Source organism: Enhydra lutris, unplaced genomic scaffold (assembly GCF_002288905.1).
Source record: "Enhydra lutris kenyoni isolate GAN:26980312 unplaced genomic scaffold, ASM228890v2 scaffoldscaffold3, whole genome shotgun sequence".
NCBI classification, from domain to species: domain Eukaryota; kingdom Metazoa; phylum Chordata; class Mammalia; order Carnivora; family Mustelidae; genus Enhydra; species Enhydra lutris.
Genome location: NW_019154087.1, coordinates 58046199 through 58059894, shown reverse-complemented (window position 1 = coordinate 58059894; position 13696 = coordinate 58046199). Strand labels below are relative to the sequence as shown.

At 33.3% G+C, this 13696-nt stretch overlaps 1 protein-coding gene across 4 annotated transcripts in view; it reads left to right on the top strand.

Moving 5' to 3' along the window:
- LOC111156516 (SPARC/osteonectin, cwcv and kazal like domains proteoglycan 3) overlaps positions 1-13696 on the top strand; it is a 476005-nt gene that overhangs the window by 314597 nt on the left and 147712 nt on the right. For all 4 annotated transcript variants that reach the window (XM_022517490.1, XM_022517482.1, XM_022517474.1 and 1 more), the window contains one exon: positions 935-1049. In XM_022517490.1, the coding sequence (XP_022373198.1) occupies positions 935-1049 (115 nt within the window). The remainder of the gene's footprint in view (positions 1-934; positions 1050-13696) is intronic.

Sequence of the window (13696 nt, the reverse complement as noted above, 5' to 3'; positions counted from 1 at the left end):
TAAATTATTTTTTGAAAGGGTTTATTCCTCCAAAAAGGTGCATCAAGCCATTACATATATAATCCAAATATAATAATTTTAACTCATTTGTTGAAAGGCTAGTTATGAATTTTGCCTGTCCATTAGAGAGTTATTTGACAAAGAGAAAATGTTTTACGGATATGAGTAATGTGATTAGTCACGGGGTGTACTCACTGTTTCTTGGTATCAGCTGAAGCTGAATTAAATTAGTCACTGGTGCATTTGTCGATTGGAGCCAGAAAGTCTGCCCTATTTAATTTGAAAATAATTTGCACTGAGTAAATTTATGGACGTAGCCATTAAAGAAATCACATTACTTCAGAATTAGCAAGATCTATTTCTTTTAGAGTAGGAAGGCAATTATTGCCTCTTAAAAGATAGAGTAGGTTTACAATTTTTAAATCATGTTAAGTTGAACAGTTCTGAAATATTAACGAGTTAAGGATACTCAGGCTTAAAATGCTACAAAGAGTAATGTTTACAAACAAAACCAAAACAAAATTTAGCTAAACTAAAGAAAATAAAACAAAACTTCATGTGCCATAATAATTTTGACTAATTTAATTCGGACTTTGTTAACATCTGAGAGCCCAGTTCATGGTAGCTACCACTCTAGGAAGACCACCTGTTTAATTCTTAAAGCTCTGTAGATCACTGTTATTATTCCAATGATCTATATGAGAAAATCAAGGCTGAGAACATTTAAGAAACCAACTCTAAATGTCACATTTAGGAATTAGTACTCATAGAATTGAAATCAGATGTAATGTTCTTCCTTCCATACTATTTTTCCATTTGTCTTTTCCATAGCATGTGTAATAGAATTACCAGTGTGCTATTGCCCCTTTCTTGACTTTGTATTGATATAACTAAACGTATCTAAATGATTATTTTTTTTTCTCTTTGTATACAGTGCAAACTAGAGCATCAGGCATGTGTCTTAGGAAAACAGATCTCAGTCAGATGTGAAGGACGTTGCCCATGTCCTTCATTTAAGTCCACAAGTACAAGCAGAAATGTTAAGAGAGGTAAGTGATGAAAATTTATTTATAGTTTTGCATTTGTTTTCCCTATTAAGATGTTTTGCAATAAATGTTGTCATTAAATACAAAATGAAGTTTACTACTTAACAGTAATACCCAATAGTAAGTACATTGTAAATGAACTTTCTTTTTAGTCGCAAGTATTATAGCAAGTAATATTTTCTAATTTCTATTTATCTTGACAGTAACAGTTGGATGTTTCTTTCCTACATGTTCATCATATATAGGAAATCTAAAGCTATACCTTCTATAAATTACTGTGTCTAAAATGTGTTTGATATTCCTTTTTTTTAAATTTTGGAACAAGTCAGTGGTAAAGTAGTAGATGATAAAGTAGTTGAATCAGATGTGAAACTAGTCAGTTAGTACAACCCTTTTAAAATAAAAATGTCTACCTCATATATTGTGGGTGTGTGTAGAAATTCATACTGAAATGATTTCATAAATTAAACTTTCTTTTGACTAGGAATGGAGTCCTTAGATCTTTTCTTTTTATTGGTTTGATGTCTAATAATAAAATAATTAAATACATTTAACTCCCTATGTGTTATTGTATACAATTTGATCTTTTGTAGATCATTTATTATAACTTATACAGTATTATTTACATGTTTGAATACTGCTTATGCCTTTAAAAATATCTCCCTGGCAGTTTCACTTCTTAACAGCTATAGATAAGGAAGGAAATACAGGGAATAGATGTTCCTTTAAGTCAAAGACTATTTTATAGAGCATCATCATCATTTGTCATATATTTTGCAATCATACGAATCTTGTAATTTAATAGTTATTACTGTGGGTCCTTAATGCAGAGAATTGAATTTTGTTGCCCTTTTTATGGCAAATACAAATAATTGATTAGCAGATAGGAAAAATCTTAGTTAATATGAAGTTCATTTGATATAAACTACATATTTTGTTAAGCAAGCACGGTATACTTGATATTCCATGTTACAGTACCACGATAAATATTTTATTACAGCTAAAGGGTATTTTTTAAAGTTTTTGTTTAAATTCCAGTTAGTTAACATACAATGTAATATTAGTTTTAGGTGTACAATATAATGATTATAAAACCTTTGAACTTTAATCATACCATTTATATTGGTCTTTACTTATTAGGTAGTATTTAAGATTTAAAAAATGGAAACCTATGTTATATCACCTTTAATAAGGCAACTAAGTCAACTTTAATACTGAAAAGCAAATTGACGTGGAAATTCATGGTGAGCTAGTGCTTAAACATTAGACAATGTGCACAATGACAACATGTGGTGAAAGAAAAGGTCTAAGCTGCCTTCCAAGAACCCTGTTCTTTAAGCCTCACCTTTGTTCCCTATACCAGCTTATGTCCAGCTTCAGATCTTGCTTCCTTCTGGATTCCCCACCCTCCATATCCCCTATCCACTCTTTTTTTTTTTTTAAGATTTTATTTATTTATTTGACAGACAGAGATCACAAGTAGGCAGAGAGGCAGACAGAGAGAGATGGGGAAGCAGGTTCCCCGCTGAGCAGAGAACCCAATGCAGGGCTCGATCCCAGGACCCTGAGATCATGACCTGAGCCGAAGGCAGAAGCTTAACCCACTGAGCCACCCAGGTGCACCCCCATCCACTCTTTCTAGCATAGTCCAAATTAGGATATTCAGCATGACCTTGGATATATTAATCAGCCCCCATATAATTAAGAGCTAACTATAGTTTTCCTTCAACTGAACTACATTAATATCTCTGTCTTCCTTATACCCACTCCCTATTTATATAATTGAATACATTTCCTCTGAAAATCACTTCAGGTACAAAGTAAATCTTACCTTGGTATTCAGTATTCATGTCTCATTCTTTTCACTGGAGACTATTAAGAACATTTGAAAAGGAGTATCATAATTAGCATATTCCTCTGATACATCACACTCTTCAACAAGGTTTCCTTCAAGAAGACTCCTACTTTTGGGGCACCTGGGTGGCTCAGTGGGTTAAGCCTCTGCCTTCAGCTCAGGTCATGATCTCAGGGTCCTGGGACTGAGCCCCGTGTTGGTCTCTCTGCTCAGCGGGGAGCCTGCTTTCCCCTCTCTCTCTGTCTACCTCTCTGCCTACTTGTGATCTCTGTCTGTCAAATAAATAAACAAAATTTTAAAAAAAAGAAGGCACCTACTTTTGAACTTGTGTTTGAATGAGAAGGTATGTTTGATGTTGATCAATATATCCTATCCTCCCACAAACTGCAAAAGGAACTTAATATGCTTTAAATATGAAAAGTAACATATTTGAGAACAGGATCCTTGTGAGTAAACAATGATTGTTTCATGTTGCTCAGATTCTCTGGGCGATGTTTGTATTAATATGTCCAGAAGGAAACTTTTCTTAAAGTCATATTGTCAGGGGATAAAGATCACTTTTGTTCAATTGTGTGTGGAAAGAGAGGCAAGAAGAATTTAAAATAATCCTGTTCTGATGGATTGTCAGGGCAAAGCGAGTACAGGATTTTGCTAGCTGCTGTGGAAAAGCAGTACAGAAAATTGCGAATGCCATTTCTACACAGTGTCAAAGGCCAAGAGACATGGGAAATGTAAAACTTAGTTCAGTATCATTTCTAATCTTTCAACTGCCATTTACATTAGAAGCATGCCTTCAGTAGACTGACTTTGGCAGTGCAGGAAATTCTGTTTAATAACATCTCTGTTTTAGGAAAGTGGGGAAGAAACTACCAATAATGAAATAGTTTTAAAATCTTTCTGGTTTCCTGCATTTGAGATCAAATTGACACCATATTATGTTTTCACTATATTAAAGCAGAATAAATTCTTCAAGACACCTGTATTCTATAAAAACTAATAAAAATGCATTTCCTTTATGAAGTAGAAAAAATTTTTCCTCTGTTCTCCTAATGTATTCAATAATGAATATGCACAAATTGGTCCCAGTATATACAGTCAACTAACAAAAATTTAAAAAAATCTTATATTTTTGAAATTCCAGATTCTGAATTTACTTAGTAAATAAGCACACCCCTTCTTCAATTGGTAACTTAATGATACACTTTTCTATTTTTCAAACCCATAAAATCAAGATTACAAAGGCCATATGCTTCTATGTCCCTATAGTGTATTACTTTCTGCCCCCCAGTCACCATTTTTTAAAGTTTATCATTTAGTACACACAGAGAATCATTATTTAGAAGGTTTATCAATTTCATTTAAAGACTATTGACATTTCAGATGATTTTTTAAGCTAATATATTTTATATGCTCAGGTTAATAAGAGATTCAAGTTGTGACCATGGTCTATGAAAAGAACATTTTCCACAGAACTTGCATGTAATATACAATGCAATCCTACATCTTAGGAGGGACTTGCAGGACCAAAGATTAAGAGCAATGGAAAGGACCTTAGAAAGTGTTTATTTTGTAGCTGGTAAATCTAGTTTCAAAGGAATATACCCTAGACATATTTTAGATGATCTACACAGCAGTGGTCTGTAAGCACAGTAAACTGTAGACCTAAGATATGCCGTAAGTGTTTCATTAGGTTATTCACTTGACTGGCTATATTCAGAAGACCCTTTAAATGACATTTCCTTTTATTTCAAATTTGAGTATTCTAATCCCCCAAATACTTTTTTAAAAAAATAATTATGGGGGCGCCTGGGTGGCTTAATGGGTTAAGCCTCTGCCTTCGGCTCAGGTCATGATCCCCGCGTCCTGGGATCGAGCCCCGCATCAGGCTCTCTGCTCAGCGGGGAGCCTGCTTCCCCTTCTTTCTCTGCCTGCTGCTGTGCCTCCTTGTGATCTCTCTCTCTCTGTCAAATAAATAAAAAATTTTTTTAAAAAGTTGAAAAACATAAAAAATAATTATGTATTCTATATAGCTATTATGGTTTTGTGTCTCTAATCTCTTAAAAATTTTATTAATTTTAAATGATATCATTTTAATGATTTTACCCTCACCTCAACATGCATTTAAACACACTCACACACCTTCATAGTTTGAAATATTGAGTTGGAGTGGAGACAGCAAGAGAAATAAAGAGAACCCATAAAATATTTCAACATTATCAAAAATATAAAAGAAAACAAGTGTTGATGAGGATGTGGAGGAGAGGCAACACTTGTAAACTGTAAATTGGAATAGCTATTGTGGAAAATAGTATGGAGCTTCCTCTAAACACTAAAAAAACTACCATATGATTGGCAATACCACTTCTGGGTGTATAACCAAGAAAATGAAAACAGTATCTCAAAGAGATGTCTGTATTCCCATGCTCACTGCAGCATTATTTATAAGGTATGAGAACAACCTAAGTATTCAGTGTTGGGCGAATAGAGAAATTGTGATATGTAACATTCCATTCCACGTGTACACTAAAGCAGAAGATTCTGCCAAATGCAGCAACGTGGATGAACCTGGACAACACTATGCTAAGTGACATAAGCCAGAAGAAGAAAGAAAAAAACTGCATGGTCTCTCTTATGTGGAGAATCTTTAAAAAGTTGAGTACATAGAACCAGAGAGTAGAAAAGTGGTTACCAAGGGTGAGGAGATCAGGGAAATGGGGGAGAGGTTGGTCAAAGGGTGTAAAATCACAGTTACGAAGGTTGAATAAGTCTAGAGATCCAAGGTACTGCATGTCAACTGTGGTTAATAACACCATTTTGAATATTAGAAACTTGCTAAGAGAATAGAAGCCAGGTGTTCTCACCATACACAACATGCACACAAAATGGTAACTATGTGAGGACATGACATGTAAATTAGCCTGACTGGGTGATTTATAGAATGCTAATGAAAAATACCAGGTTGGTTTTTTTGGTCCTGTGGTTCACAGTTTCCATTACATCCTCATCTGAATTTTTTTGTACAACTCAAGTTTCCTTTTTTCAGAAATTGGGACTCTTGTAACTCAATCTTTTTCTCATTTTGCTTCCTTCTCTAAGAGTATCAGAATTATTGGATGCTCAATCACTATAACTATTAGCCTGCATACTAGACTTGCTTGCTTCTAATTTTGATTGTGTGGGTATGTTTGTGTGTAACTCCTTTACAGAACTTCTGTTTTATGTGGGATAGCATAATTTATTGGCTGAAAGTATAGATTCTAGAATAGTTCTACACTGGGTGTGTAACCTTTGGCATTATATTTAAATTTATGACTCTCAGTTTTTTCATCTGTAAAACAGTATATATATGTATACACACACACACACACACACACACACACACATATATATATATAAATTGTAAAAACTTATGGATGCATCCCCTCAAATTAAACCGTCTTTGAATTTTTATTTCATTTTAATCAATGACACTTGTTAAATGCTCTTGAATTCTAATAAAATATATAATTTTTCATACGTTAAAAGTCATTTTATTTTTTTAAAATATTTTATTTATTTATTTGACAGACAGAGATCACAAGTAGGCAGAGAGGCAGGCACAGAGAGAGGAAGAGAAGCAGGCTCCCCACCGAGCAGAGAGCCCGATGTGGGGCTCTATCCCAGGACCCCTGGGATCATGACCTGAGCTGAAGGCAGAGGCTTTAACCCACTGAAGCACCCAGGAGCCCCTTAAAAGTCATTTAAAATTTTATTCTTATGCTTTTTTATCAGATTGGAGAGATTTCATTTCTTTAATCCGTAGTATTTATACACGGGAAATTGTGCATTGAATGTTTGACATAACTTAGCATTTGAATTCTGTGGTGAAGGAGCTATTATGGGTTATTTTCTTTGATAAATCTTTCACATTATTTTCATAACTACTGGTCTTTGCAGAGTGGATGTGTGTGTTTATTGTGTGCACCTATATCTTTTTCATATAATTGTGCTAATTTATGCTTTCTCAAATAAATGTCTGCTTATTTAGATTTTAAATATATTAATGCACGTTGTCCAGGATATTGTTTTTGTTAACTAAAAACACCCACTCTAGTCATTTAAGATCTTCAGGAAAGTTATATTTTTAACTACAACTCTAAACACATTTGTTAACACCTATACCTTAATTCCTTCATTGTTTTTGCAATTATAATTTTGTGGAGTTTATTTAAAGATTCTTGAATTCTTCAGTACTTGCTTTTGCTATTTAGTTTGTATCAGAATTTGTGTGTATTAGTGTTAAGTTGGCACTATAGGACTAGAAAGTTAGAAGAAAGCAGTTTTGATTCATATGTTGCTGCCGAGGGCAACGTAAAAACCTATTTTTCAAACATTGAGGCTTGATATGAGCCACACATTTTTAAGCACAATGGGTTTAACCACGAAGTGCAAGGACATTGTGCTTGCTTTTGTTCTTGCGTGGGACCCACATCAGGCACAAAGTAAAGAAGACATTGTTCTGAGTCCGTCTTATATCAGAGATCATAGTGCTCACCAAAGTCATGTGTGGAGTCACAGATCATTCAACAACAGGAAAAAAAAAAAAAAAAAAGAGCTCTTCTTGTAATGAAAGTTACTTCATCCAAGACTGATTAAAATGTTTTTAAATACATGTGGGAAGCATGTATTTAAACATGTTAAAACATATAGGTTTGTCTCTTGACGCGCTAAACTAGAAAGCCTGATGGGTTTTATCCACAAAAGTTTTATGGGGATGAGTTCTGTGTTCTGACAGCCATTTTTCTCTCTATTCACTTCATTGCTCTGGATCCTACAGAGCCCTATTAAGAAACATAATTTACTTAATTATTGTACTATGATCATAAATAAATTTAGTTAAAGAAAGAACATCGAGTAAGAACTTATTTATGCCTTCTTCCAACTGACAAAAAGAAAAACACTTTTAACATTTATTTCTCATATGGACTTTAAAAAATTCTTTATGATGGAATGAATTTTCAATAGGAAACAGTTTAACATCAGTGTACTAATATGCTCTTAGAACATGCATATTTCTCCATGAAAAATAATATTAATAAATTATAAGTTCTTCCATAATTTTACTTTACTAGATTCATAGAAAAATAAAAAATAAAATTAAATAAAATTATTGGGACATGTTAAAGGATAATTTATAATAAAAATAAAGCTTAATCTTTTGGAATATGTGAAGGATGTTTCTGGATGATTAAAATTAATATTTCTTTTTTTAAGATTTTATTTATTTTATTTATTTGTTTGACAGACAGAGATCACAAGTAGGCAGAGAGGCAGGCACGGGGGCAGATAAGCAGGCTCCCCATGGAGCAGAGAGGCCAATGCTGGGCTTGATCCCAGGACCCTGGGATCATGACCTGAGCTGAAGGCAGAGGCTTTAACCCACTGAGCCACCCAGGCGCCCCTAAAATTAATATTTCTTAAAAAACAGAATATAACCATGGTGTCTGAGTGGCTCAGTCAGTTAAGTGTCTGTCTTTGGCTCTGGTCATGATCTCAGGATCCTGGGACCGAGCCACTCATTGGACTCCCAGCTCAGCAGAGAGTCTGCTTCTCCCTCTCCCTCTGCCTGCCACTCTTTCTAATGTGCTCTCTGTCAAATAAATAAATAAAATCTTAAAAAAAAAAAACAGAACCCAGAAATGGACTTTTAAAATTTATTTTTAATTGATATATATGTAATACATAGCACTATAAATTTAAGGTGCATACATGTTGATGTGATACATTTATATATTGTAACACGATTGATATTGTAGTGATAATTAGTACATATCATGTTATATAATTATCATTTCTTTTTAGTGGTTAGATTAAGTTTTAGTCTCTTAGCACATTTGATGATTATAATACAATATTGTTCTCTATTTGCTATACTGTTAAATTAGGTCTCTAGGACTTATTTATTATTCATTGCAAGTTTGTACCCCTGAACAACATATATCCTATAACCCCACCCCTCATCACCTAGTAACCACCATCTTACTCTGTTTTACAAATTTGGCTTTTTTTCAATTTCACAAATGTCTGATATAATACAGTATTAGTCTTCCTCTACCTGACATGTATCACTTAGCATAAAATGCACTCAAGGTCCGTCCATGTTGTCACATATGGTGGGATGCTCTTCATTCTTCATGGCTGGAAAATATCCCATTGTATGTGTATGTGTGTATGTATATATACACACACATACGCCATTTATTTTTTGTAGTATACTTGACAATGCGACATTAGTTTCAGGTGCACAACATAGTGCTTCAACATCTCTATAAGTTATACTTCTCAACAAAAAAAGTATCTACCTTCTGTTACCATGTAACACCATTACAATATCACTGACTATTTTTGGAAAGGGATGGTTTTAAATGTGGAGATAGCTGTAGTTCTTCCTTGAAGAAGTATTTTTTTGTGTTGCTATTTAGGTGATTGATTTCAAATTTTACATAAATATTTTATTTTCTGCATAAAATTATTGTAGGATTAATCTTTATCTTCCCTATAAATTCTAGTTAAAAATTCTGTATCTTAAGTTTATGCAGTTGTATGTTATCAGGTATAAAAGGGGGTTATAGCCCTGTATTAGTTCTTATACCACCAAAGGACAATTTATACATTGTCTTTGTTAACTCCTTTCAAGGGTATATCTAATTCATTGTTTGAAAATAATTCTTTACAACATGTAAGAACTCTTTTTAAAAGCAGGAGTGATAGTCAGAATATTTAACAGCAAGTATGGAATAGGCCCCAACAAATCAGAATTGACACAAGTCCAATCAGAATCCGTGTCCACTGTGATATGGTCTGTCATCACTTTTAGTTAAACATTAGAGACAAACGAGAGATGAAGTCAGACACTGAACATTTCTGGATTCAAAATGGATATGTTGAGATCATTAAGAGTTTGATATCAGCCAATCCTTTTTCTGATATTTGCATGGTAAACTGTGTACATTTCTTTGAAAGAACATTTCTTGAAAGAACAAATAAAAATGCACCAAATAGAGGGATACTGTCATCCAAACTGTTCTGCACTTGAACCTTTATTATACTAGTCTCATCTTCTTTTTACTTTAGAGATTTAAATCCTAATACAGAAGCCACTTTATATTTAAGCATAGTGCAAGGAAGAAAAGAAATAATAATTGCATAATCACAAATAAAAATATAAAACAATACTATTTCCAGTAATACACATGCCCTCTGTCTCCCATCCACACAATACATATCTAAAAAAGTATAATCTCCCCCATGTTAAACAGTGTTGTTCTCCACCAATATTGAAGATAATGTAAGATTATGAGATGTTTGCCTTTCCACTTCTAATATAGAATTATAATTTTTCAAAATGTGAAAGTAAGGCCAATTGTTTTGTATTTAGATCTCCTGAGCAATTTTTTTGTAAGTAAAGAAGCCATAAAATACATTTTAAAGTTAGCATCACATATTCTAAATAGTCCTTTGGAATAACATTTCAGAGTTTAAATTATAGTTTCTTTATGTAGCTTACTAGCTTTTTCCAAAACTTTCAATGAGTTCCCAGGATCCTGATGATAATTTTAAGCTTCAAAATAGGAAAGAAAAGCAAAGTCAATGAAGTATTTATATAGTTCCATAAAAAATTGATGTGTTATTTTGGAAGATAGGAAAAAATAGACCATCAACTTTAGATATATATATTTTATAGAAGAAACCATGAAGCCAGATTGAATACAAAAACAAACAAAAAAAAAAAGAAAATAGATTCTTTTTCTGTAGAATATATTTAGAATAAGTAATTTAGTTGAACTAAAGACACTGTATGTATTACTTTATATTTCTTTATTTGCTGATACTACTTTTAATAGTTTTGATGAGTTACTATTAGTGAATTTACGAAATAAATTACTTACTCTTAGAAATAGAATAGATTCTGTATCAAATTACCTGTTACTTTGCAAATGTCTAAAATGAGAAGAGAAAAAATATAATGCAATTGTGTGATTGATTTTCTATTCACAAATTAAAGAATGTAAAATATGCCCTATTTCAAAATGCTTACAAAACTAAAATTGTATTTCATTGTATTCTATATACCTCCACAACTAATTTTAGAAGTATATTTTGAAGTTCTTCGTGATTTTTGTGTTTTTTTTTTACAATGTATCTTTTCACTATTAGTTTGTTTAGTTTATTTGGAAATCATGGTTTAAAAGAAAATGAATAATGAATAACAAAGAAATAATATTTTGCATAAATGTTTGGGCAAACCAGTCTACAAAGATTTTCAGTGAATTCGACATGTAGAGAAGGGTTATATTTGGATTTTTAAACCCTGAAATAAGGATGTGTGCAAGTTAAATATGAGAGTTAAAGAATGGAAAAGCAAGAGCAGTTGGGAGGTTTACAATAACTGAGGCTTGAGAGGATAGTGATTAAAGTATTGGGGATAAGAAGCAGGTGATGGATTCAAGAAATATTTTAGAAGAAAAATGGTCAGGAACTTGTTGATCGTTTGAATATAGGGAAGGTGACATGGCCAGCAGTCAATGACAACTTCTGAGATTATGATCATAAAACCAAGATGGAAATTTGTAAAAATATCTAGTTTAAAGGGGAAACTCAGTAGGTCCAATATTAGTGTGTTTAAAGAGTCTAGGGTCTATGCAAATGCAGACACATTTGTGTTTATACATTTGAGGGAAGAGATCTGGTTGGAAGAAACAGTGGAGACCTTTTGAGGTGCAAAATGTGAGAGGTCTAGAAAAGACTGATAAGCACAAGCCCATAATGGAAATGAGAATCAGGAAAGAATTGTGTACCAGAAACTGAAGGATTCTGCCTTAGAAGAGATAATAAACTTGACTCTCAAATTTAGGAGGAATGTTCTGTCATATGAAGTTTAAGAAATGATCACAGACTTTGGAAATTAAAATATCAGTAGTGGTTGTACCTCAGCATACACCAGTTAAATGAGGAAATGCAAATGACTTGGTGTATGTAATTCGTATTCAATAAATGTTTTTCCTTCTACTACTACTCATTTGCCATCCCCAACATATAATCCATCCCAGCCAATCTGGTGAGATTGAGAGAACACAATAAATATGTACACTGTGAAGGAAAAATGGTAAAAATAATATATATCTGATATCTCTTATATGCCAGATACTTTGCCTCTGTCATTTCATTTACTCCTCACAATAAGTAGGTGTTATTGGTATACAAGTTGGACACAAAAGGAACCTGAACATTATAAAGTTAATGGATATATACAACTTAAAATACACCATACCTCATTTTATTGCAGTTTGCTTTATTGTGCTTTGCAGATATTATGGTTTTTAGATTGAAGGTTTGTGTCAACCCTGCATTGGGCAAGCCTATTGGTGCTATTTTTCTAAAATCCTTTGTTTACTTCAACTGTCTATGTCCCATTTTGGTCATTCTTATAATATTTCAAAGCTTTTCATTATTATTATATTTGTTATGATGATTTATGTTCAGTAGTCTTTGATATTACCACTGTAATTATTTTGGGGTACCACAAATTGCATCCATATACAATGATGAACTTAACTGATAAATGTGTGTATTCTGACTTATCCACTGACTGCCTCCTATCTCTCATTCCTTGAGCTTCCCTCTCTTTCCCTAGACACAGTGATGATGAAATTAGGCTAATTAATAGCTCTATGATGGCCTCTAAGTGTCCAAGTGAAAGTAAGGATCACAGATCTCTTACTTTAAATCAAAAGCTAGAAATGATTAAGAATCCTAAAGAAGGCATGTTGAAAGCCAAGACAGGCCAAAAGTTAGACATTTTGTACCAATTAGCCAAGTTGTGGATGCAAAGGAAAAGTCCTTGAAGGAAATTAAATGTGCTATTCCAGTGAATAGTTGAATGATAAAAAAGTAAAACAACTATATTGCTCATAGGAAGAAAGTTTGAGTGGTCTGGATAGATCAGACTAGTTACAACAATCCCTTAAACCAAAGCCTAATCCAGAGCAAGTCCCTAACTCTCTTCAATTCTATGAAGGCTGAAAGAGGTGAGGAAGTTCTGGAATAAATGTTGGACCTTAGTAAGTGTTAGTTCATGAGGTTTACAAAAGAAGCCATCTCTGTAACAGGAAAGTGCAAGGTAAAGAACTTGCTGATGTAGAATTTGAGGCAAGTTATCCATAAGAGCTAGCTCAGATAACAGATAAAGGTGGCTACACTAAGCAACAGATTTTCAGTATAGATGAAACAGCCTTCTATAGGACTTTGCCATCTAGGACTTTCATATCTGGGGAGGAGAAGTCAATGTCTGGGTTCAAAGCTTCAAAAGACAGGCTGATTCTCTTGTTAGGGGTTATGGATCTGGTGACTTTAAGTTGAACCCTATGCTCATTGACCATTCCAAAAACCCCAGGGCCCTTAACAATTATGCTAATCTACTCTGACTGTGCTCCATAAATGGAATAGCAAAGCCTGGATGATGACATATCTGTTTGCAACATGTTTACTGAATATTTTAAGCCTATTGTTGAAACCTACTGCTCAGAAAAAAATATTACTTCCAAATATGACCATTCATTGACAAGGTACCTGATCACCAAGAGCTCTAATGGAGACAATGAGATTAATGTCTCATGCCTGCTAACACTAATTCTGAAGCCCAAGGATCAAGGAGTAATTTTGATTTTCAAGTCTTATTTTTTTAAGAAATGCATTTCATAAAGCCACAGCTCTGGGCAAAGTAAATTGAAAACCTTCTAGAGAGGATTCATCTTTC